The sequence below is a fragment of the Hyperolius riggenbachi genome, chromosome 11 (assembly GCF_040937935.1).
Source record: "Hyperolius riggenbachi isolate aHypRig1 chromosome 11, aHypRig1.pri, whole genome shotgun sequence".
NCBI lineage: Eukaryota > Metazoa > Chordata > Amphibia > Anura > Hyperoliidae > Hyperolius > Hyperolius riggenbachi.
Window position 1 is genome coordinate 208976051 of NC_090656.1, and position 27469 is coordinate 209003519.

The 27469-nt window shown below is 44.3% G+C and overlaps 1 protein-coding gene across 10 annotated transcripts in view; it reads right to left on the reverse strand.

Annotated features, from left to right (window-relative positions):
• NAV2 (neuron navigator 2) overlaps positions 1–27469 on the reverse strand; it is a 629613-nt gene that overhangs the window by 125960 nt on the left and 476184 nt on the right. For 9 of the 10 annotated variants that reach the window (XM_068260211.1, XM_068260213.1, XM_068260209.1 and 6 more), the window contains 4 exons: positions 12457–13492; positions 7790–7902; positions 3827–3935; positions 2509–2892 (listed from right to left, as the gene is read on the reverse strand). In XM_068260211.1, coding sequence (XP_068116312.1) covers positions 2509–2892; positions 3827–3935; positions 7790–7902; positions 12457–13492 — 1642 coding nt within the window. Of the gene's footprint in view, positions 1–2508; positions 2893–3826; positions 3936–7789; positions 7903–12456; positions 13493–26916; positions 26974–27469 lie in introns of those variants that run through there. The other variant, XM_068260216.1, reaches the window with a different exon arrangement.

A 27469-nucleotide genomic window follows, 5' to 3' on the forward strand; every position in this document is an offset into this window, starting at 1 on the left:
TGCATTCGTCTGTGAACTAAAACCCCGGCTTTTAACTTAGCTGTAGGGATAACAGTGGTGCCTGGATGAGTGAATCTGTGAATGCATTTGTTTGAACATTTGCATGCAAGAGTGCAAAGGATTAATAGATTTTTGCTGTTTTCTAGCCACACCTCCTTCAGCCCCTTCCTTTTCCTTAATAGCTTATTTCATGTCCTAACTAGAGGCGATGTGCCTGGATTTATGTGTTTTTTTTCTGCGGTAAAAAAGGGTAACGCACCTCAATGAAAACGTCCCAGTATGAAAGGTGTCTAATGATCTGTCCTGTTGCACAACGCTACTATTCTCCTCGCTCCCCCGCCTGACGGAAACCGCTCCATTGCTTGCACTTGTCTTCCCTCCGCCCCCATCGCATAGCAACCAGAGGCTGCTGACGCGTATGTACTGCATTGTGGCTGCCCTGCTGCTTGGCAGGGATTTGTATCCAATCCCTGCGGCGACAGAGCTCTTCAAGACGTGGGTAGGTGAGTATGTAGCTTTACCCTGTGGCCACCAGATCTACCATCAGATAGAACCCTCTCTGATCGATTCTGATCAGGGAAGGATTCATCATCTGCCCACACACACTGCATACCAATTTCAAACAGATCTCAGCAAAAAAAAATCGATTGGAAATCTACCTAGCGCCGGCTGCCGGGCGGTCTCGCCCAATCATGTGTGCCCCCTTCCCAGGAAGCGTTGCAGATAATCTGCCAGCGCGGGTCCCGTGTCTTCTTTCATGCTGACGTCACATACATGTGGCAGGGTCACTTAGTACAGGTGCCCCGGCAGCAATGGAGAAAGACGTGGAACACAGGAGGAGGAGCACCAGCTAGACGAGCCTGCAACACTAACCACGGACCCGGGGGGTACACATTTTACATGAGGGGAGACCGACCGACGGTCCTTTGGAAAATCAACACTGCTATTGCCACGCACCCGACTGAGCCATTTCAAGCAAGATCTTTCCAGCATGCCGGTTTGATCATTTTAAAATTGGCCAAGTTGCAGCATTGGTTGCCAGATTCGATATTCATGCTGTAAATCAAGTAATATATGGGAATGGGAAGTAATGATTTTGAGAAGTAAAATGTGGAGTGTTTATTCCCCCCCTTAAAATGCTCCAGTTATCTCACAGGGATGAACGTTAGAATCCACCCTTAGCTTTACTCATGATCAAATAATGATGTACTTATGGTGCCATCTAGTGGATAAAACTAAAAATAGTACGTTTGCTTCTCAGTAACATCTCTCATGCATGCACAGCCCCTCTCACAAATGCACAGCCAGTGGTGTGGTAGCATAATGTCTACATAGTGTCCTAACAGACATTCAGCTATGGGACTGTGGCATGGTGTAAGGCTAGAGTGCTGTTGTTAGGCAACCATATTCAATACCAAGCAGCAGCTAAAGCTAAAGCTAAGGAAATCCTGGGATACATAAAACAGGAAATAACAACACGGGATACTATCAATTCCTCTGTATAAATCACTTACGAGACCACATCTGGAGTAAGGGATACGGTTTTGGGCACTGCTCTATAGTAAGGACATTGCAGTTGCAGAACGGGTACAAAGACGGAAAAAATAAATAAACTGAGCTTAATTAGATTGGTTATTTTAGTTTGGTAAAAAAAAAGACCACTAAGAGGTGACCTAATAAATACGTTACATCCAAGGGGAATATAAAAGCTTGGCAGATTAGCTTTTTATCTCAGGGTCTGTAAGGACAAGACGACATGATCTATGTACGGAGGAAAGGAGATTTTACCAGTTTAGAAAAGGGTAATTCACATTGAGGGTGGTTAAAATGTGGAATTTCTTATTCTTATCAGCTATGGCAAATATTTTTACTGGCATTTGAAAAAAGGGCTTGCATGCTTCCCTAACTTTTAAGGGTATCCGTGTTTACTAGGTGTGGGAAGGTGAAACCCTAATCCAGTTGGGAAAGTCCTGCCCTCTTGGCTTCTTACCCTCTATTTGACAATGAACTTGATGGAGGAAAGTTTTTTTTTTCCTTAAGAGGAACAGTAATCAAAATAACATAATACAATTGCTTATTTTTTACAATATTCATCTGTAAGTTATTTAGTCAGTTATTGCCCATTGTAAAACAATTCCTCTCAATGATTTTACTTTCTGAAATTTACTACAGATGGCAACGTCTTTATATCTGTCAGTCGATCTTGCGGAATGTTCGTTTACTGACAGTTCTAAAGCCAGTAGAAAAGATCTCTGGACTCCCAGCATGCTCCGGGAGGAGAATTTCCACATAATAAACATCCTACGCAAAGCCTCAGTGGGAGGGTGAGGCTACATATTCATATACAGCAATGTTTAGCTATAGGAAGTGTTTCTAACGCGGGAACCAGGATAGTTAAAGTAAAAGTAGGTATCCTGAATAAATTACTGCTTGCTACTATATGTCGTTACAGGTCCTCTTTAGATTGCAATGTATCTATTTATCCCAAGGAAGTGTAATATTTCTTACCCGCTGGTGATCTCATCAGTTCGTATATTCTTGCTCAGCACGTCGCCGTCACTCATGTACCCCGTGGCGTCCACGCTGACACCCTCCATGTCTAAGTCGTCCCCTTTGTCAGAGAGGTCGCCTTGGCCCAGGTTGCCTCGGGTGGCCAGCTGTCTCCTCAGCGGTGCAGAATAGATGTAGCGCCCGGGTTCACAGCTGATGAAGCGGCTGGCACTGGCCCGGGGAGGGTATCCATTGCCCATAGACGGTGCATCGCCTGCCTGCAGACGAGGGCTGGACTGACCCAATCTCCAAGTCAGGGGTGTGGAGCGGGAGGTGAGGCCGAGGAGGCTGCGGCCACTGATTTCAGTAGTCACATTGCTGTCAAACGTGGTCTCCAGCGTGCTGCGGAGGAGAGAATAATAGAGACATGTTGGATTACTATGAAGTTATGGAAAACTAGAACCATTCGAATTTTAGTAGTGCACCTAAAGGAACTCATAAGACCCCCTACTGAAAAGACTATGCCAAGTAGGATGTTGCCTTCCTAAAGCAGAAGGCATTTGCAAGTAACCAGTTTCACATGAGCCTGAAGCAACCCCTGTAAAGTGTCTATTTATGGCAGTGAGTATAAAGCCAGGCATACTTTATATCTGGAACCATTGGTTTATAGGCTTGGATTATATGGCTCTATAAATGCAATTGGCAGTTATCGATGTATGAATGGCTTACAAGGGCATAAAGAAATGATTTGCTTATTTCCCCACTGTCCTGATGTGATGCATTATGGGAGTAAAGTATTGGTCATGTGAAGATGAACACTTGCAAATACCTTCTGTTTTAGGAAGGCTTGTACTGTACTTGGACAATACATTGATCCAGCTCACTATCTCCACCTTCTGGCAGAAAAGGTATACACAACCACAGAACTATGGAATTGAATTTCTATGAAGTCTAAACTTTTGTCAACAAAACAAATTTGTAGAGACAGATTATACAATCCAACAGCAGAGCGATTAAACTGAGCTGATTGAGCAACTGACCTAAAAATGGTAACTGATTTGTTTACAGATGAACTGCTTAGACCAAGTGAAATAGGAGATTAGGGTGAGCCATTGACTAGTATGCTATTGTTCTGGCTGCATGTTAGCCTATTTTGAACCATCTGCATGTCTAGAAAATCCAAGCTGGCATCAGATTGAACTGTAAAGATCAATAAAAAGACAACCCCAATTGTCATCTGTGATCAATACCCATTTTTTTATCCTTCACCTGGAGATTTTATAAAACCTTGTTTCCACTGCATGTAAATGGTAACAGACTTGAGCTCATACGGTACCTGTGAGTGATCTGGGTTCCCCTGAGGCTGGACATGGTCTCTTCCAAATTCTGCCGAAGGTCGGCAATGTTCTTCACAGTTCTTAATCTCCGGGTTTCAGGATCTTCCCCTGCAAAGACCAATCAATAATAAGCTGTTGTCAATATAACAGCTAAGGTTAGTGTAAGAGTACGGCTGTAATGTTAGTGTGAGAGTACGGCTGTAAGGTTAGTGTGAGAGTACGGCTGTAAGGTTAGTGTGAGAGTATGGCTGTAAGGTTAGTGTGAGAGTACGGCTGTAAGGTTAGTGTGAGAGTGCAGCTGTAAGGTTAGTGTTAGAGTGCGGCTGTAAGGTTAGTGTGAGAGTGCGGTTGTAAGGTTAGTGTGAGAGTGCGGCTGTAAGGTTAGTGTGAGAGTGTGGCTGTAAGGTTAGTGTGAGAGTATGGCTGTAAGGTTAGTGTAAGAGTATGGCTGTAATGTTAGTGTGAGAGTATGGCTGTAAGGTTAGTGTGAGTGTACGGCTGTAAGGTTAGTGTGAGAGTACGGCTGTAAGGTTAGTGTGAGAGTACGGCTGTAAGGTTAGTGTGAGAGTGCAGCTGTAAGGTTAGTGTTAGAGTGCGGCTGTAAGGTTAGTGTGAGAGTGCGGCTGTAAGGTTAGTGTTAGAGTGCGGCTGTAAGGTTAGTGTGAGAGTACGGCTGTAAGGTTAGTGTGAGAGTGTGGCTGTAAGGTTAGTGTGAGAGTATGGCTGTAAGGTTAGTGTGAGAGTACGACTGTAAGGTTAGTGTGAGAGTGCGGCTGTAAAAGTTAGTGTAAGAGTATGGCTGTAAGGTTAGTGTGAGAGTCCTGTTGTAAGGTTAGTGTGAGAGTACTACTGTAAGGCTAGTGTGAGAGTATGGCTGTAAGGTTAGTGTGAGAGTACGGCTGTTGTCAGTATCAGGGCTGTGGAGTCGGAGTCGTGGAGTCGGAGCAATTTTGGGTGCCTGGAGTCGGAGTTGGGAAAAAATGCACCGACTCCGACTCCTAATGAATTTGTAACTGTAATTAAAATAGAAAATATGATAAAATGTTCTATTTCTCAGATAATAGTCATTAAAAATAAATAATGTATATATACAGTATATATACACAGTAATAGCTGTGCTCAGTCCACAAAAATGAAATAAACTAATCAAAACGAGTTAATTGTGCTGCTTCAATAAAGCAGTCCCCGTATTTTTAAAGTCAGATATACATATCTGATTGTGACTGTATATATGATGTGTACACAGGAATCTCTTATATATACAAAATAACATCTATGCTGTAAGTATAAAGCCTGATGTGTAGCTGTGTCACTAATAGAGATGATCAATGAGATGGAAATAATTCTGTGTTGATTCTGATTTATGCAAATGTACACACTCTCTTTGCTCATAAAATCAAATAATTTGATATGTTGTTAAAATTTGGTTTGGTGACTACAAATTAAAGGGTACCTGAGAAGGATGAAAAGAAAAGTGTTATACATACCTGGGGCTTCTTCCAGCCCTCTTCAGGCTAATCAGTCCCTCGCTGTCCACCTCCACCAACTGGATCTTCTGCTATGAGTCCTGGTAATTGAGCCAGTCAGCACAGTCTGGCTACGTGCCACTTCCACAGCCTGGAGCATACTGCACCTGCGCAATAGTGCTGCGCAGGTGTAGTATGCTCCCAGCGGCGGAGTGTGTGCATGCGCACTACACCAGACTGGCTCAAGTACCTGGACTCATAGCAGAAGATCCAGGTGGCGGAGGAGGACAGCGAGGGACTGATTAGCCTGAATGGGGCTGAAGGAAGCCCCAGGTATGTATAAAACTTTAATTTAATCTGTCTCAGGTTTACTTTGTTACACAGTAGTACTATACTCTACATATGCACTCCCCACAGAGATGCAGGGAATCCACTGAGAATGTTGTGCACATTAAACAGAGAGGTGTTGTCTGTCACCCATAAACCTTGTTCAGATTGTGCATTAAGAATGTGTAATAGAGGAAGAATCTCCTTATTCTCCTGCAGAGTACCTGCACATCACTCTTACATGTACCCACAGTTACATTGCCTAGGGCCTGATAGATGTTCTTTGTTCCGGTTTGTACCTTTTACAAGTACTCTTACCAAGGACTAGGGAATAAATATGGCAGTCTACATATCCTTCTCACTTCAGTTGTCTTGTAAAATTCCTAAGCGTTGGCAGTTAAGAGACGAATTTCACGTTACATACTGTTAATCAACAAAATTGTAATATGCAAATTAGAGGAGTCGGAGTTGAGGTCGGTGGAATCCTAAACTGAGGAGTCGGAGTCGGTGGATTTTTGGATCGACTCCACAGCCCTGGTCAGTATAACAGCTAAGGTGAGTGTGAGGATATAGTTGATGTCAGGGTTAGCACTAAGCTTACTATAGTAGCTAAGATTAGTGTTAAAGTATAGCTGATGTCAGAGGTAGCAATAATCTTACTATACTATCTAAGGTTAGTGTGAGAGTACGACTGTAAGGTTATTGTGTGAGTACAACCGTAAGGTTAGTGTGAGACTATGGCTATTGTCAGTATAATAGCTAAGGTTAGTGTGAGAGTATGGCTGATGTCAGGGGTAGTGCTAAGCTTACTTTACCATCTAAGGTTAGCGTAAGAGTACGACTGTAAGGTTGAGTGAGAGTACAGCTGTAAGGTTAGTGTGAGAGTGCAGCTGTACTGGGGACAGCCGTGTGACACGGCTCTCCCTTCTGTAGAAAAGCCCCCCCCCCTTTTCTCCCCACCAACAGAGCTCTCTGTTGGTGGGGTCTGATCGCTCCCCCAATGTTTATTTATTTTTTAGTACATATTTATTTTTATTATTTTTCTATTAAATGTTACTATTTTTTATTTATTTTTGTGGCTGTCTCCCCCTCCCTCCCCCGCCAGCCAATCAGCCTGATTGGCGGTTATAGGCTTCAGCCTATGACAGACGATCACTTCCTGCACTACAGAAGGGAGAGACGTGTCACACGGCTGTCCCCAGTACAGCGCTGCCTTAGATTGCAGCACTGTACAGGGTTATTAGACAGCAGTGATAGCCGCTGGAAGACTGAAGGCAGAGATGAGCTCCTCCATTCCAAGCAGAGATGCGCGCTCATCGGCGCACGCAAACTCCTGCTAGCCCCGATGAAAGCCGTTCACGCGTGTAGTGGCCCTGGGACTGCCGCCGCGTTCACGCCAATCGGCGTGTAGCGGTCGGCAAGTAGGTAAAGAGGAACTGCAGTGAAAATAACGTAAAGAAAAAAGTGCTCAATTTTTACAATACTTATGTATAATGATTTAGTCACTGTTTGCCCATTGTAAAATCTTTCCTCTCCCTGATTTATATTCTGACATTTATCACATGGGGACATTTTTACTGCTGGCAGGTGATGTCTGTGGAAGGAGATGCTGCTTTTTTGGCAGTTGGAAACAGCTGTTATTTCCCACAATGCAACAAGGCTCCCACTGTGTGATGTCAGTACCTAGGTGCTGACCTCACACTGTGAGAGGGGTTTCACCACAATATCAGCCATACAGAGCCCCCTGATGATCCGTTTGATAACCTACTGAACTGAGTTTGTATGTTCTCCGTGTGTCTGTGTGGGTTTCCTTCAGGCACTTTTATTTCCTCACACATCCCCAAAACATACATATAAGTTAATTGGCTTCCCCCTAACTTGGCCCTAGACTACTGTACTATACATACACTACAGAATATAGACATATGACTATGGAAGGGATTCGATTGTGAGCCCCTCTGAGGGCCAGATAAGTGACAAGACAATATACTCTGTACAACGCTATGGAAGATGTCAGCAATATATAAATACTAGATAATAATAATCATAGTGTGAACAAGGCGTCAGAATCTGATTGGCTTGTGCATGCAGCAAGTGCTGTGATGGCTTCATGCACTGATTGTGTGTGTAAGTGAGGAGGAGAGAAGGATAAGGGGGTGCAACACTCACCGGACAGGTCCTCCAGGCACGGGGCTGCCGTCTTATTATACAGCGTGGGCTCCATGTGTAATCCCCCCGAACTGGTCTCCACCGACACATTCCCTTCACTGTCTGCCTGCGACCTGCACACAGAACAGACACAGTCACAACAGACTGTCGCTACATAATTCATTACAGTCACTTCCACTGATGCCTGACTGTGCCAGACTGCATGCTGGGCACTACCCATGCCAGACATGCTACCAGCTCACAGACAAAGCCAAGGTTACATACAGTATGTATGGAAGAGAGAATCAGAGCTCAGCGTCTGGCAATAAAATAACTATTCAATTACATACGTTTGTACAACCTGCAAAAATGTGATTAGGCCACACAGCTCTCTGACCTCACTCTATTTCAGTTTATTATACAGTATTTAAAAAAAATATCATAAGGCATTTTGTGTATGTACAACAAAGTCCCTGTTATCCGGAACTCAGGCAATTGGAGGTCTCAACTAACTGGCATACCTGAGGGGGAACAGGGGCTGTGTTTTTTTTTTTTTTTTTTGTGGGGGGTTGCAGACCATAACATACTCACCAAGCTTCCAGCAACCTCCTGTAGCTCCCAGTGGGCTCCTTGTGGCTTCCAGTGTCCGTGCACGGCTCCCAACGTGTCACGTGACTTGACGCTGGTCAGGAGACACGCCGGGAGCCATGCACGGAGAATGTCGGAAAGTGCCAGGGGGGAGGGAAGGCTAGCTTGTGCATTTCGGGGGGTTGCTCAAGCAACCGGAAAGCACATGTTTCTGGCATCAGGCAATCCTCACCGGACACTAGGGTCTTTGCTGTATATGCGCAATACGCATAATACTGACACTGTCCAGTGTTACCTGCAATTTCACAGGGGGGTTGTAAATTAAGCCCATAATCGCTTGACAACACTGCAGCTTCAGCTTGTCCTAAATGAAAGTATCACATCATAAAGTTCTCGGAGACTTCTTGGAACAATAACATATTCCTAGTGTACAGTGCGTATGTATAGCAGTCACCGGAGGGCGCTGTGGTTCATGTCAGATGAGCAGTGATGTCTGTGCATACAAGGAGCTATCCAGCCTATATTTACACAGGTTGTTCATATTTCTGCTCTGCAGCTTTGGGTTAAACATTCTATTTCCTAATAAACAGTCTCCAGGAATTCTCTCCCAACGCCCTGCAGGTCATTCCAGACAGAGTCGCAGGTCCGGGACCTAGAAACAAATAATGGCGAGATCTGCTGGCCGCTGCTGGCATCTGCACTGGTAAAATAACATCTCAGAAAAACACTGAGCAAAATAGAGAAAATAAGTCTGTTTAACAGGTCTCTATGGATATTAAAGTATTGATCGTCCAGAAGGGTTGTAGTAATTTTAGACGTCAGTCTGATATCTGTACAGTTATCCTTATATTGTGCAGTACTACTTCGCAGGCACAGAACGCCCCCGGCAACAGGAGCGCAATGAGGGTGTGCGCACACCTGGGCTGCTCATGTGCACTACATGTCAACTGGGGTGACTGGGGGAAGAGACCAGGCCGGCCAGCAGAGGATCAGAGCATACGGGGAGCCAATGGCCTAAAGGGGCTGTAGGAAACCCCAGGTAAGTATAAATGTTTTTATTTTATTTTTGTCCCAGGTACACTTTTAAGAGTTAAGGTGCCCACTAATTATACAATCTTGATTGTACAATCTTACCAAATGTATGCAGTAGAGGGGTAAACTGAGTGTATATACTTTGAATGTTCACTTTAGGGAGTACATCATATTGCACAGAAGATTACAAGGTAAGATTGTACAATGAAGATTGCATCATAAGTGGGCACCTTAAAGGGAACCAGAGACGAAGCACCCTTGTGTATTTTACCATATATACAATGGTGTGAAAAACTATTTGCCCCCTTTATGATTTCTTATTCTTTTGCATGTTTGTCACACTTAAATGTTTCTGCTCATCAAAAACCGTTAACCATTAGTTAAAGATAACACAATTGAACACAAAATTCAGTTTTAAATGATGGTTTTTATTATTTAGTGAGAAAAAAAACTCAAAACCTACATGGCCCTGTGTGAAAAAGAAATTGCCCCCTGAACCTAATAACTGGTTGGGCCACCCGTAGCAGCAATAACTGCAATCAATCGTTTGCGATAACTTGCAACAAGTCTTTTACAGCGCTCTGGAGGAATTTTGGCCCACTCATCTTTGCAGAATTGTTGTAATTCAGCTTTATTTGAGGGTTTTCTAGCATGAACTGCCTTTTTAAGGTCATGCCACAACATCTCAATAGGATTCAGGTCAGGGCTTTGACTAGGCCACTCCAAAGTCTTCATTTTGTTTTTCTTCAGCCATTCAGAGGTGGATTTGCTGGTGTCTTTTGGGTCATTGTCCTGCTGCAGCACCCAAGATCGCTTCAGCTTGAGTTGAGGAACAGATGGCCGGACATTCTCCTTCAGGAGTTTTTGGTAGACAGTAGAATTCATGGTTCCATCTATCACAGCAAGCCTTCCAGGTCCAGAAGCAGCAAAACAACCCAGACCATCACACTACCACCACCATATTTTACTGTTGGTATGATGTTCTTTTGCTGAAATGCTGTGTTACTTCTACGACAGATTTAACAGGACACGCACCTTCCAAAAAGTTCAACTTTTGTCTTGGTGGTCCACAAGGTATTTTCCCACAAGTCTTGGCAATCATTGAGATGTTTTTTTAGCAAAATTGAGACGAGCCTTAATGTTCTTTTTGCTTAAAAGTGGTTTGCGCCTTGGATATCTGCCATGCAGGCCATTTTTGCCCAGTCTCTTTCTTATGGTGGAGTTGTGAACACTGACCTTAATTGAGGCAAGTGAGGCCTGCAGTTCTTTAGATGTTGTCCTGGGGTCTTTTGTGGCCTCTCGGATGAGTTTTCTCTGCGCTCTTAGGGTAATTTTGGTCGGCCACTCACTCCTGGGAAGGTTCATCACTGTTCCATGTTTTTGCCATTTGTGGATAATGGCTCTCACTGTGGTTCGCTGGAGTCCCAAAGCTTTAGAAATGGCTTTATAACCTTTACCAGACTGATAGATCTCAATTACAGTACTTTTGTTCTCATTTGTTCCAGAATTTCTTTGGATCTTGGCATAATGTCTAGCTTTTGGTCTACTTCTCTGTGTCAGATCGCTCCTATTTAAGTGATTTCTTGATTGAAAGAGGTGTGGCAGTAATCAGGCCTGCGGGTGTCTACAGAAATTGAACTCAGGTGTGATAAACCACAGTTAAGTTATTTTTTAACAAGGGGGGCAATCACTTTTTCACACAGGGCCATGTAGGTTTTGAGTTTTTTTTCCTCACTAAATAATAAAAACCATCATTTAAAACTGCATTTTGTGTTCAATTATGTTATCTTTGACTAATAGTTAACGTTTTTTGATGAGCAGAAACATTTAAGTGTGACAAACATGCAAAAGAATAAGAAATCAGGAAGGGGGTAAATAGTTTTTCACACCACTGTATCAGTGGGAACATTAGAGAAAACACTTACCATGCTCTCTGTTTCATCCTCACTGCTAAAAGTGTCTGTTATCAGCTGTGATAAGAATCCCGGACTGAGCATTCAGTCTGGCTTTTGTGGGAATAATTATAGCTGAGTCATTATAGCAGAGCCACAAGGGGGCAGGCTTGGGCTTGAAAAGACACCAGAGAAGACAGACTCAGCTATAATCTTTCAGTAGCAAAGCCAGACTGAGTGCTCAGTCGGGGATTCTTATCAGTGGTGATAACAGTCAGATTAAACAGAGAACAATGAAACAAAGAGCAGATTAGGTGTTTACTGTCATGTCCCCACTGATTTATAAGGTAAAATACAAGAGTGTGCTTCATCTCTGGTTCTCTTTAAAGGAGATACTGATAATCCCCCATGAGAATATGGACTAGTCCAAAACCTTTCAGATCTGTCATATTTGTTCTGCCTAATGCCTACTGTAAGCAGCTGCAATATAGGAGAGTTTCTTCTTCTTAACCGTGAAAACAATTGCAAAAATAGAAATAAAAATATGACATTTCAGGAAGGTTTTAGTTACAATTATCACAGAGACATGTGTGCATCTGATCATATTAACTTGAGTATATGTGCTTTAATATTTTTGTGACTTAAAGGACACCCAAGGCGAAAATAAACATTTGAAATAAACAATTGTATCTATCTATCTTTACCTTCTCCTAAAAATTACTTTTAATTTTAAGATATTCCACAGTTTTATTTTATGTTTAAATCTAATTTTTAAGTTTAACTGTTGTATTGTTATTGCTCAACGACACATTCATTGAAGTATGCCAGAGCTAAAATCTATGAACTGTTGACCCTTTTTACCTCTTTCCTGCTCTCAGAAGCCATTTTCTGCTAGGAAAGTGTTTTACTGTTGGAATTTCTTATCAGTGAGGGTCACACTGTAGTCACTTCCTGCCTGAGTCAGGACTGAGTCAGCCACTTACATACCTGATATTTAACTCTTTCAGGCAGAGAAAGAAAAAAAGGAACACAGCATAGTTATTTGTGCACTAGGCACTGTATATACCCATGTCTATGTCATCATGTCACACGTCACCTCGGGTATCCTTTAACAAAAATGAATAAGCCCTATATGCAGCCTGTAAAAGCAGAACCCGCCCTGCTGGTGCGCGTTACCTGTACATGAAGGGTGCCACAGTGGCCGTGTTGGGGTGATTATACTGCTGCTGTGGTTGAGGTAGCTGAACGCTCACTGTGTTGATCCCCGTGGTCTGTGTATTCCCACCAGTCCCATTAGCAGGATGGGCGCTGCCCGTGGTAGTTGCCCCCTTCCCCTCCGAGGAGGCCAAACTGGACGTGGAACTGGAATTCCTGTTGTCCAGTTGGCTCTTCTGGTGAGACAGCCCAGAGCCTGTCTTCCCGCTCCGGCTCCTGTCCCCATCCTTGGCAGAGATCGGGGCACTTGAGGATTTCCCTGGTGTGGCAGTTTTAGCCCCTGGTTTTGGTATTCCACTGTGTGGAGCAGCAGAGACGTCCTTCTTGCCCCCTTTGGGGATGAAGCTGGCAATCTTTGAGGATTTTTTTGGCATGTCAGCGGAAGCAGGAATGGCCTCATCTTTTGTCTCCTCTTTGACCTCCGGCTTTTCAGTAACGGAAGCTCTCTTGGCCAACTCTTTGTTTTTCTCTTTTTCTTTCTGTTTGTCCTTCTCTTTCTCACTACCCTTCGGAGAACTCTTCTTGTTGGTCAAGGCTCGGCCGAGCGTCCTTTGAGCGATGCCCTTCAGGGCTATCTTAGGGCTGTTCGACGAGGGGCTCGTGCTGTTGGTACTCTTCGCGGTGTTCTCCATTTCCTCTGCTTCCTCGAAGCTGGGGAGAGTTTCAAGTCTTTCACAGCTGGTGTCGCGAGAGCCCTCCAGGCTGGCTTTGGAACCCCCTTTGCTGTTGAACAGTTTCAGCTTCTCCAGCATGGATTTCTGATTGTTAGGCGCAGGTTTGGGGGTTTCTTGAGGTGGTTTCGGGCTGTCCGACACAGGCTGCTTGACGGACAGTATGGAAGACGTTGAGGTGGTGTGCTTCGCACTGAGGGATTTGCTCCTCCAAGGCTTGTTGGCGGAGTTAGGCTGGGGTATGGCAGATGAACTGTTACCAGAGAGTGTCGAGAAGCCATTTTCATTCATTCCCGTTTGCTGTGAAACAGCGCTCTCTGCTGGCTCTGCAAGAAAGAAGACATTAATGGAGAATTACTAAAGCGCATCAATCACAGACAGTACATTATATTCTGTGAACTATATGAAACATCCTTACTGAAGCCATATACCTAATTACAAGTTCTGCTGTTATTGAAGTACAGGAATGCCAAAAATGTAAAGTCAAGCTACATATTTACATAAAGCCTCCAGTTCAGGTACAATGTTTATACAATTAACATTATTTTAAATGTAAGGCAAGAAGGAGGCCCCCAGAGGGAATTAAAACACTTTAAAATTGTTAAAAAGTAGAGGCAACGGAAGGCTTATCTGTCCTGATGACCCAACCAATCTTATATTACTAATACATTTATTGCACAAAACAGAGATAGGAAAAAGCGTTTCGCGGGAGGTATCCCGATTCTTCAGGTCAATGACAAAACATTGTGAACGGGTGAACGGGTAACAAGGTACTCACATGAAAAGGTGTCACTAGGCACATTATTTTGTCATTCACCTGAAGAAGCAGGGGACACCCACAAAGCGCATTGTCATCTCTGTTTTGTGAAATAAACGTATCACTCGGAGTCGAGGAGTCTGAGTAATTTTTGGGTACCTGGAGTCGGAGTCATGGAAATAGAAACTGAAGAGTTGGATGATTTTTGTACCAATTTTTGTACCAATTACACTGAAACCATGCCACCCTGCTGATAGCCTGTCGCAGCTGTCATCCTGTGGCAGGGTGTGTGGCTTTAGACTGACTGACAGGTGAGGAGTGAGCAGGAAGATGAAGATTAAGGAGGAGGAGCTGAGAATCTGTGTAACAGTACAGCACGTACTTAGCTGTGCATTTTTCAAAAATAATACATTAGCTTTAAGATAATGTTCTATCAAATGCATATTAAACAAAAACTGTACATGAATTTCTGTTGTTGTTTTTTTTAAAAAAGAAATAATAAAAAAAAAACCCTTCATTTTTGCCTCTCCTCTTTCACAGGACTGCTCAGCATCAGAACAGGTGTTGCATTTGATTGGTCTATTTTCCAATCCGCATACATTTGCATAAAACTTCTGTAAAATCTGTATCATTGACCAGCACAAGTTTAGAAAATCATTTGTGAGCAATTTGTGGCTGTAACAGAAACACAGCGACATGGAGCTGCCATTATCATCACTGTACGGTTTCTGCTGTGTCAGGTTTTCCCTCCGAGGCTCACGTATTAATAAGCAACATGTGCTCTCACGCCTGTGTCTGATTAACATGCGTGTTACACAAATATTGCTCTACCAGGAATCCTGCAGACAGGAAAGGTTTCAGCCGAACACTCAAATCACATAGCATCACATTCATTGCATGCTCAAATGGGCTCTGAAGGTCGCTTTATCTCCAGAGATGTGCAAATTACATGGTATGAATTACCCAGAAGCAACCAGACAGACACCATCATTATTCTTGGGAAGTTCAGCCAATGATGAACGCTAAAGACTGACGCTCAATCAGTATCGCCTGACGGAGATCAGTGCCCGATCCCTGGGGCGACATTGCAGGGCCGATGTTGTGGGGAGAACAATGCTATCGCTCAGCCAAAGTGACCAGGACGAAACGCTGGCCAAGAGGTCGGGGCCATCAGGGACTGTGGTACACATCATAGATGCTCGGGAGAGACAAATGCCTCAGCCAAGTTTCAGCTCATGTGTATACTGGCCTTTAGACTAAGCTGCCACATGAGCTGGACCTCCAACAGCCTACAGGACAGGACAGTTTAGTGTCCACTCAGATGGTCATTCGTGGTCCGGTTAAGGCCCGGAGCAGATGCGTTTCCACCATACGCTATATGAGGAACGCATCTGCTTTCTGGGAATAATCATAGACTGCACAAGAGTACGTTCCATTAACCACAATGGATCGATCCATTGCAGACCGACATGAACGGATCCTATTTATAAAATTAGATCTGTCGACTGACAGTTTTCCGATGCAGTTAAACAGACCAAATAATGCCAGTTTTCCCCTTTAGTGGGAACTGAGCCTGACCTCACAAAGTAGTAACCTGCTGTCACCAATAGAACTATTATTCAACTACAAAACTTTAGGAAAGAATGAACCAAGTTTGGCTGGAACACTTTAAACCCCAAATGTATGTTTATTAAAGTGACCTAATACTGAGAGGAATATGAATACTATTTTATACAATGCAACACTATCTATCAATGCAACACTTTCGATCTATCAAAGCCTTGTCCAATAGACCGAAATTTTCAGTTTAATCGTAATTGCAATCAATTTTTGCAGTAAGTCCCTCGAAATTACAATTGATGCATATATGGCCAACTTTAGCTTATGTGCTCATGGATCCGCCTAAGAAGTTTTTTGTTGGCCACAAAACGTGTCAGAAGCCCTTCTTTGAACATATGTGGTACAGCTGTTTATGGAGCTCTTTATCCCAGCTAAGAGAGTTCTGAAGACCGTTTCAAGCCTTGAATAAACTGAAGGTCTAATTTATGCTTTATTATTGTGATGATCCGCTCAGCTGGCTGCACAGGAAGACAGCTGTTTGACCATTCCTCTAGTCTGAAGGTTACAGGTCTCTGGAAGAGAGGCCTGTCTTTCCTTTGCAAGTTTCTGGTCTGTTCTGCTGTTGAGGAATTTGCATACATTCGTTATGCAAATCCCCTACCTGCCTCCTGTGATGACTGGCACTATATAAGCCATGTTTTTCCCAGAATGCTTTGCTGGTCATTTTCCTTTCATGGTTTGTAATTGAAACACTCCTGGAGTGTCAGCCTTCCCTATGGATTTGCTAAAGTTTATCTTAGGGTAATTCTTGGAACTGCACTAGGCAGTTTCCCTAGTGCAGTTAGCTTGCATATCTGTTTTGTCTGTCTGTTGCGATTGTCCTGTCCCAACGGTGGTCGACAGGAAATCGTTCTGTCTTTCTGGGGTGCTAAACAGAGCAGCGGTTGCTACTGGTAGCCTCTTCTGATCTGTCTTGTCTGGATCACACTTGCCTTGCGCTAGCGCTGTGGATCCTTCTGATCTGTCTTGTCTGGATCGCACTAGCCTTGCGCTAGCACTGTGGATCCTTCTGATCTGTCTTGTATGGATCGAACTAGCCCCTAGCGGTAGTGGCTGTGGATCCTTCTGATCTGTATTCTGGAGCGTAAGCTGGAGCAGCGGTTGCTACTAGCTACCTCATCTGATCTGTCTTGTCTGGATCGCACTAGCCTCTTGCGCTAGTGCTGTGAATCCTTCTGATCTGTGTTGTCTGAATCGCTCTAGCCTTGCGCTAGCGCTGTGGATCCTTCTGATCTGTCTTGCCGGGATCGCACTAGCCTCTAGCGGTAGTGGCTGTGGATCCCTCTACCTTATTCCTGTTTCTCGTCTGTCTGTCTTGTCTGATACGAACACTTGCTGTAGGCTCGGTGAGGTAACCGTTAAGCAAGCGTTCGCGTTCTGTTTCGTGTTTGTCTGTCAATGGTTAGTTAGGCGTGCTTGTCTCTGTTGCGCTTCACGTGCGGAGATCGCGCTGTAAAACGCGCTTGTCACTATTGCGCGTAACGCACGGTGATCGCGTTTAGGTAGCGTTTATTGTTTTCTTTATCGTTCTGATTCTTGGTTCTGTGTCTGTGCTAATCTTGTTCTGTTCTGCTCAATCTTGTGTCACTTCTGGCGATCGCCTCTCTCGTGATCGCGTTCACACTTTGTTTCTGCGAATGTGTGATCGCCGTCGCTGGGTGGCGACTAGATTGGGGAACACACATTTAGCCTATCTCTGTGCTCTTCTCTTTAAGGGCTGTTCAGCCCCGCACTGTCTTAGATCTGTACAATTCCCATCTGGCATTTGTGGCCGTGCAGAGGCTGTGCTCACCTGCGCTCCACAGCACCATCTGCTGGTGGGAATTGCCCTCTGCTGGTGCATTGCACCTAGCCTGGGTTCACCCAATTATACGCTTGTGGAAGGTTTTCGCTGTGTCAATGCGCATCTTGTGCGCTGACCGCAAAAACGATTCCGCAAACGTTACAATTATTGCATCAGTATTTGTGCATCGTGTTTCCCCACTGAGGGATGTGCAATTTGTAACTTTTTTACAATAACTTCAGAGTCTTTGGGCTTGATTCACTAAGACAAATAGCACGCCTTATCAAAGTTAACACGCCTTATCAGAGTAGCATAGCGAGTGCTACAAACCTATGCCTGCTAATTGGCAATCCACTTGTCCTGCCCTGAGCCCCTGCGGGTTCCTAGTGCTTGCTATGCTACTCTGATAAGGCATGTTCACTTTGATAAGGTGTGCTATTTATCTTAGTGAATCAAGCCCCTTGTTATGCTGGGCATACACAGCTCGATTTTTCCCGCTCGATCATTTTGCTGCTTGATTTCGCAGTCAATTCTCTTATTTTCCGCTCATTTTTCTTATCATTTTCCATTCACTCCAATCCGGAATTGAACGGCGAAACGATCGGGCGGGAGATCGGACACGTTGGAAATTACTGTATCTATCAACCCATCTTAATGGCTCAAAATCGAGCCGTGTATTCCCAGCATTAGACCTGTTTTAAGGTTTGTTTGTTTGTTTGTATGGTTTTTTACTTCACTTTTTCAAACCACTCTTTAAATTTGTTCAGCCACTTTAGCGAGCTTGTGTAGCATTCAATATTTAAAATCTGAATTTGCTAATCCCATGCAGTGTAAACTGCAGTGTAAACAATCCGTAATCACTGTGCGGTTAAACAAACTACAGTTCAGTAGCTGCCGACAATATTGTTGCTCAAGCAAAAAGTCCACAAAAACAAAGTCCAAAAATTGAGACTAAAACATCAGCTATACTGGGTCCTCCTCTCAATTACAATAGCCACTGTCCCCACACCCCAACCTGTGTTCACTCACCAGATCCTATGACCATAATAAATGGTTGTAAGCGCTCATGGTGAATCCTATCCTTGCACGAGCCCCATTGAAACCATATGGGCAAAGGATTCACCATAAGCACATAGATCATCAGTGGCGTCTGTGTGGCTGATATTGAGGTGAACTCCCTCCCACAGTGTGATGTCATGGCCATGATAGTTTCCTGCCTATGAACCTCATTGAACTGTGGGAGATAATGACTGTTGCCAACTGCCAAGCAAGCAGTATCTCCTTCTGTGTGTATGTATGTATATTTTATATACCGGTACATATCTAAAAAACCTAACCTTCCTATTACATTGTTAGCGGGCTTGGTTATAGATTGGGGCAGTCTGTGCTGTCTAGGGTTTTTTTTTTTATTCCTGCCAGCAGTTAAAGATGCTGTCCTGCAGGCTCATGGAGGATCAAACAACATGAACGAATTACACATTATTGTCAATCATTTCTTTATCAATTTTATTTTTTTACTTCTCACTTTGCAATGTCTTGATCCTCTATCATCTTACACTATATTATTCTATGTTTCTTGCAAAATCTGAAATAATAACTCCACAAGACCTCTGCTGCACAGCCATTGGAATGTGTCTGAACCCTGCTTGCAGAAACACCATACCGGACAATCAAAGGACCCTATAACAGACTCAGAGGACAGTAATGGGATTCAGACACAAAGACAAGGAATAAAAAAAGGAGAACTGGTTTGATCTGGCAGCACCTGCGTTTCTCATAGTTCACACTCAAGTTAACAGAAATGTTGGTGAGCTCCGCTTTGTAGAGCGGAGATCAGAGGAAACAGGTCACAACTTCTAATTAACTTGTGACAAAGAAAAGCCATCAACAAGTAAATTAGTAACTATGTTAGATATTCACTCAAACATAATGAGAAATGAACTAAATCCTGAGAAACCCCAAGCTGTTGAGGGACCAAGTCCTTGGAGAAGCCAACCCTGACGGGACTCAGAATTCAATAAGTCTTCTTCACAATTCTAGCAGGACAGATCTCAACGGTGAAAAAAATACGAAGGATTCACCTCTCCTGTGTCTAAGCTGCTCCACCACTTTGAATATTGGCGAGACACATTTTATGCACAGCTGAGCATAAGTACACAAATATTTCATACAATCCATCAAATCTAAAGATCTTCTCCGGGTACAAACTTTTTCTAGATCTATGAAAGCAATTGAGACCGGGGTCTTATATTCCAATTTTCAAATTTTAGTTCTGAATTTCTAAGACTGAATTCTAAATAGCAGCCATGTCAGTGTGAAGCAAAATTTGTTTCATTCAGTGGCTTAAAATAATAATCACCTTTTAATTTTTTAGAAAAATTAATTGTTATCAACATCGTTTCCTCAGCCATTTGGATTTATTAAACCTTGATGTGTAAAAAAAATACTTTTTTTATTAATACTTGTACTATGTACACACGTTTATCTTATCATGCCACATGTCAGTTCAGATACAATTTGAAACACATCTAGGGACAAAAGGAAGTAAACTTGTAGCAGTTTTACAAAAAGTTCCCGATAGATGACTACAAAGTCTGAATTAAACAAAAAAAGGCTATGCTGGATCCCACAAACACCTTATGCACATTATGACCGTCTCTAAAGTTGAACCTGAGAGATAGGGACCGGATAAACCTCCAGGCATACCATTAATCGAGAAAACTAACAAATGTTCAGTGTAATTGCACAAAGACAATGCGTTTCGTTGGTCTATCCCACTTCTTCAGGTCAATAAAGATAATTCAATAAGACTCAACCAACAATACCGCTCCTTTGAAAAACTGATTTTAAATTGTTTCATACATTTTTGGACAACTCCGACCAACAGCTATTCTCTTAAGTCGGTATTTGCAGAGCTGTCCTCCACAATGTTGCCCTGGCTCTGTCAGTCTGTGTAAGGTGGTGGGGGGAGGGGGGAGGCTGAAGTATACTGGAACCCCAAACATAACCCCGCAGTCTTCATGTACAGCAGCTATTAGGTTGAGAAGAATTTCTCCCTTTAGATCCTCCTAAGTGAAAAGTTGGCTTTTGGTTCTCAGCCAAGTGTCCTCCAGAGATATTACCGAGTTCATTCAAGATAAAAGTTTACTATAAAAACCGGATAGAGGAGTCAGCCCCGTCCCCCGCCCATCCATCTTCCTCCTCCAATATCCCCATAAGCCCCCTCTGATCTCCTGTACAGAGGCCGGCCTCTTATTTAGAAGCGCTGGAGGATTTGCGTCACCCTCTGTTGCAGCTGTTAAAGTATTACAGGTAAACCTGATTTCGATATTGCGGTTCTTTTTCCTGGATTTAGATCAAGAATTAAGAACATTCACCATCAAAACGAGGAAGGGGCGATGAAGCCAGATGTGACTGATTTATTTTAAACCCCGTCTTGTGGCCCTGTGTCTGTTGCAGTAATGCTCTGGCTTGCGGTGAGGAATTACACAATGGTTTGGTAAAAACCCACTTAAACAACCACCACTGCTATCATTTCCTAGACTGTTCGGGGTGATAATTCGCACCTTGTCACTTCATTTTGCCATAAAGTGTGAAGGGAGGTTTCCGGGCAATATAGAGAGCCTGTTTTCACATCAAACCAAGATCATATGCTAAAAGAGACACTATAGTCAGGGCCGGATTTACAACTCAGAGGCCCATAGGCACAGGCTATCTGGTGTCCTAAACTCCGCCCCTGAACACAGATCACACCCCATGTAAGAATATTCTGAAATCCCTTAATTATGTCACTAACTTTACTTAGAATCTTACACTCTAATCACGGTCTCATATCATCCTTAGTGACAGGAGACAAGGATTAGGGTGTAAGTGCCTGAGGTTAGTGACGTGAGGCAGGATTTAAACTGTAAGCTCCTGAAGTTAGTGATCTGAGGAGGGGGGCCGCCTCTCCCACATATGGCGCCTGTAGGCATGTGCCTACAGTGCCTTATGAAAAATCCAGCCCTGGCTAAAGTGATATATAGTGGAATGCAGTAATTATTCAGGATACCCACTTTTACAGTAACTTGCCTGGATTCAGCCTCAGATTCACTTCCTATAGCTTTATATTGCTGCATATCAGCATGTAGTCCCGCCCTCCCAGTGTGAAGGGAGGTAAAGAGACAATAAAGAGAACCTGTTTTCACGTCAAACGTCCAATTATGCGCAGAGATTAATATGCTTAAAGAGGCCCTGTAGTGACATATAGTAGAATGCAGCAAATTATTCAGGATACCCCCTTTTACGGTAACTTTTCTGGATTCAACATCAGAAACACTTTCTATAGCTTTATACTACTGTACATTGGCATTTAGCCCCACCCTCCCAGAGATGTTTAGCCTAGGCCGTATAGCTACGCGGAATACTCCTCCCAGTGCATTCTAGGAGACTAGGCATTATTTTTACTGGCTTCGGAGTTCTCAGAAACCACATTTTGCAGAGATGACCTAACAGGAGTACATTTCAGGACGTACATCAGCGTGAAGAAAGATTTTACAATGGCAAACACTGACTAGATAATTTATAAAAACTAATATTGTAAAAAATGTAAAAATGATTAATTACATTACTTTCACTACAGGTCCTCTTTAATGATGGTATATGAAGATGTTCATCGCACACAGCAGTTCCAGTGATTGCTGATCACTAGGTACTAATCCGAGAACAGCTTATGCGCTTTGGGTCCCACAGGAAAAAAGTGCTTTACAAATGTTTCGTTGCTGTTGTACATATCTTAGCATAGGGATGCAGCCAATAATGCCCATATATATATATACATACACGTCAAATACACTTCCTAACTGACCAGGAGCCCATGTTTGCATTGAGACGTTACCCCACTAATACATTAAAACGCATATATTCCAGAAAAACTCAGTCCTTTAAAAAAAAAAAAAAAGAGAGAAAACACACAAATGTGAAAGCAATAACAGTATTCCTTGAAACAAAAACACAAAACAGGTGCAACATATATTTAAAGATGCATATAAACGGTGTGAAAGGCCTTTTATTTGTTAGTCTGGTTAGATGTGGCCTGGATCCTACTGATAAACCTGAGGATAGGACTTCTAACATCGAAGCCATTGATCAGAAACAGCCATAGTCTGAATACCTCTTATACTGCCCCCTATATCCTCCCCTCCCCAATGGACTGTATTCCCAATGGACTGAGTACCCCTTATACTGCCCCCTATACCCTCCCTACCCCGATTGATGGTATACCCCATGGACTATATACCCCTTATACTGCCCCCCACCCTGATGGACTGTATACCCCTTATACCTCCCCTATTCCCACCCCCATGGACTGTATACCCCTTATACGGGAAAAGAGAGAGGAGATAGTGGAACAGGAGGGATATGATAGAGGAGAAGAAAGGGAGATAAAAGGAAGGGATAGGAGAGGAAAAAAAGACATGGGTAAAAAAAAGGAGGGGAATAATAGAAGAGAGGTAAGTAAAGGGAGAAAGAGTTGAGAGGGGATAAGGGGTGTTAAGGTGAAGATGGAAGAGGTAAGGGAAGAGGGGGAGGAGAAAGAGAAGGTGGTGGTGGATTGGGGGTATGGGAAGATGGGGACTGGGGGAGAGGAGGGGAAGAAAGGGGCGTATGGGAAGAGGGGGATGTCACTACCTGCCATCAACTTAGAGAAACATGATACCCTATGGACTGTATATAGGGGGTGATGGGATGATATAGATGGGGGTATAGGGAGTTATGGGATGATGTAGATTGGGGGGAGATAGTGGGTATGGGAAGAGAGGGAGGGGGTGTAAAGGGAGAGAGAAAAGGAAGGGAGACAGAGAAGAGAACAGGAGGGGTTTGGAATCAGCATTTGTAGCCACAGCTGCAGTGAATTTAGCTCTGTATAGAAAGCATAAACTGCCCATATCCTCTGCTTTCAGTCTGGATTACAGCTGGTCACTGGCAGCTACTGTATGTCTGCCTGTCTGCATATCTGCCATACTCCAGCTGCCTCTGCACAGAGCTCTGAGCAATGCATCCCCATACACCAGTCACTGCTGTACAGAGCAATGGATCCCCATACACCAGTCACTGCTGTACAGAGCTCTGAGCAATGCATCCCCATACAACAGTCACTGCTGTACAGAGCAATGGATCCCCATACAACAGTCACTGCTGTACAGAGCTCTGAGCAATGCATCCCCATACACCAGTCACTGCTGTACAGAGCAATGGATCCCCATACAACAGTCACTGCTGTACAGAGCAATGGATCCCCATACAACAGTCACTGCTGTACAGAGCTCTGAGCAATGCATCCCCATACAACAGTCACTGCTGTACAGAGCAATGGATCCCCATACAACAGTCACTGCTGTACAGAGCAATGGATCCCCATACAACAGTCACTGCTGTACAGAGCTCTGAGCAATGCATCCCCATACACCAGTCACTGCTGTACAGATCAATGCATCCCCATACACCAGTCACTGCTGTACAGAGCAATGCATCCCCATACACCAGTCACTGCTGTACAGAGCTCTGAGCAATGCATCCCCATACACCAGTCACTGCTGTACAGAGCAATGCATCCCCATACACCAGTCACTGCTGTACAGAGCAATGCATCCCCATACACCAGTCACTGCTGTACAGAGCTCTGAGCAATGCATCCCCATACACCAGTCACTGCTGTACAGAGCAATGCATCCCCATACACCAGTCACTGCTGTACAGAGCTCTGAGCAATGCATCTCCATACACCAGTCACTGCTGTACAGAGCAATGCATCCCCATACACCAGTCACTGCTGTACAGAGCAATGCATCCCTATACACCAGTCACTGCTGTACAGAGCTCTGAGCAATGCATCCCCATACACCAGTCACTGCTGTACAGAGCTCTGAGCAATGCATCCCCATACACCAGTCACTGCTGTACAGAGCAATGCATCCCCATACACCAGTCACTGCTGTACAGAGCTCTGAGCAATGGATCCCCATACACCAGTCACTGCTGTACAGAGCTCTGAGCAATGCATCCCCATACACCAGTCACTGCTGTACAGAGCAATGCATCCCCATACACCAGTCACTGCTGTACAGAGCTCTGAGCAATGGATCCCCATACACCAGTCACTGCTGTACAGAGCAATGCATCCCCATACACCAGTCACTGCTGTACAGAGCTCTGAGCAATGCATCCCCATACACCAGTCACTGCTGTACAGAGCAATGCATCCCCATACACCAGTCACTGCTGTACAGAGCTCTGAGCAATGCATCCCCATACACCAGTCACTGCTGTACAGAGCAATGCATCCCCATACACCAGTCACTGCTGTACAGAGCTCTGAGCAATGCATCCCCATACACCAGTCACTGCTGTACAGAGCAATGCATCCCCATACACCAGTCACTGCTGTACAGAGCAATGGATCCCCATACAACAGTCACTGCTGTACAGAGCAATGGATCCCCATACAACAGTCACTGCTGTACAGAGCTTTGAGCAATGGATCCCCATACAACAGTCACTGCTGTACAGAGCAATGGATCCCCATACAACAGTCACTGCTGTACAGAGCAATGGATCCCCATACAACAATCACTGCTGTACAGAGCAATGGATCCCCATACAACAGTCACTGCTGCACAGAGCTCTGAGCAATGCATCCCCATACACCAGTCACTGCTGTACAGAGCAATGCATCCCCATACACCAGTCACTGCTGTACAGAGCAATGGATCCCCATACACCAGTCACTGCTGCACAGAGCTCTGAGCAATGCATCCCCATACACCAGTCACTGCTGTACAGAGCAATGGATCCCCATACACCAGTCACTGCTGTACAGAGCTCTGAGCAATGGATCCCCATACACCAGTCACTGCTGTACAGAGCAATGGATCCCCATACACCAGTCACTGCTGCACAGAGCTCTGAGCAATGCATCCCCATACACCAGTCACTGCTGTACAGAGCAATGCATCCCCATACACCAGTCACTGCTGTACAGAGCTCTGAGCAATGCATCCCCATACACCAGTCACTGCTGTACAGAGCAATGGATCCCCATACACCAGTCACTGCTGTACAGAGCAATGCATCCCCATACACCAGTCACTGCTGTACAGAGCAATGCATCCCCATACACCAGTCACTGCTGTACAGAGCTCTGAGCAATGCATCCCCATACACCAGTCACTGCTGTACAGAGCAATGCATCCCCATACACCAGTCACTGCTGTACAGAGCAATGCATCCCCATACACCAGTCACTGCTGTACAGAGCTCTGAGCAATGCATCCCCATACAACAGTCACTGCTGTACAGAGCAATGGATCCCCATACAACAGTCACTGCTGTACAGAGCTCTGAGCATGGATCCCCATACAACAGTCACTGCTGTACAGAGCTCTGAGCAATGGATCCCCATACAACAGTCACTGCTGTACAGCAATCTGAGCAATAGATCCCCATACAACAGCCACTGCTGTACAGAGCAATGGATCCCCATACAACAGTCACTGCTGCACAGAGCTCTGAGCAATGGATCCCCATACAACAGTCACTGCTGTACAGAGCAATGGATCCCCACACAACAGTCACTGCTGTACAGAGCAATGGATCCCCATACAACAGTAACTGCTGTGGCCAACAAAAGGCTCCTACTGCAGTTAGTACATGAAAGATTGCAGTGAAATAAGCCTTTATATAAATATAATCCACTTCCTGTTATGTTTGATAATCCAGACCAGTCCATTGGACATTCTGTACCAGGGAACTGAGAATATTTCAAACTCAGTTAATGTCATGGAAGACAACTGACAGAGTACCTACAGACAGCTAGTGATAGGATGTTACCACAGATACAGCATTACCCGGTTTCAATGGCAACCACATCAACCTGAAATATTTAAACTTTTTCAAACAGGCATAGTGGAGTCATTAGGGACATGACAAGTAAAACAAGAAACTATGGAGGCAGATTTATCAAAACCAACATCAGGAAAACTGGAGCAAAACTAGCAAAAAAGTCAAGAGGATGGTGAGATCCAGGATTCTGATTGGTTGATTGGAGCAGCTGCAATTTGCCTAGCACTGGTTCTGATAACGTCACCCCTCTGCTGCTTATAAAAAAAAGGCACTGTGTTGCTGTAGAAAATGCCATTGGTCAGAACAAGGTGTACAGGGGGAATTACCCTTCAAGAAATTTAGAGAAATTCATTCATTATTTGGGGCAGATTCAGCTTTATATTTAATGGGATAGAGCCGAGGAGTGAAAACTTAAAGAAAAGTGCAAGACGGACAGAATCATGCAGTGCATGCTGGGACCTGCAGTCCTACAGATTAGAGGAATATACATCAAATCTCCAGCAATACAACGACCTGTGTATATTTCTAACACAGACAAGAACCCACCAGAGCCTGATTATAGCTGTGAGCTGCTGTTCTCTCCCAGCACAGTCACACAGGAGATGATCAGTGCTGGACAGGAGTCTATAGAGAGAACAGGTTCACTTCATCACAAGTTATCACATCAGGCGCTCAGCAAATTCTCACCAGCAGTGGTGCCAGTCACTCACCTTCTGTGCTCTGCTCTCATAGTGCCGGCTGCTGCATGCTCCCTGCATTCATCATTACAGCTCCTCTCTGAGCCACAAGCCTTCACTGGAGAAATATTAATCTCTCCACCCTCTGCTAGAGCCAGAAATCTCTCCACCCCCTCTGCAAATCCATGTGCCCTCTGCAACTAACTATCCCTCTCCCTCAATACTACACCTACCTGTCCTCCCTCCAACCCTCTCTGCAAATCCATGTGCCCTCCGTAACTAACTATCCCTCTCCCTCAATACTACACCTACCTGTCCTCCCTACACCCCTCTCTGCAAATCCATGTGCCCTCTGCAACTAACTATCCCTCTCCCTCAATACTACACCTACCTGTCCTCCCTCCACCCCTCTCTGCAAATCCATGTGCCCTCTGCAACTAACTATCCCTCTCCCTCAATACTACACCTACCTGCCCCCCACCCCCACCCCTCTCTACAAATCCATGTGCCCTCTGCAAGTAACTATCCCTCTCCCTCAATACTACACCTACCTGTCCTCCCTCCACCCCTCTCTGCAAATCCATGT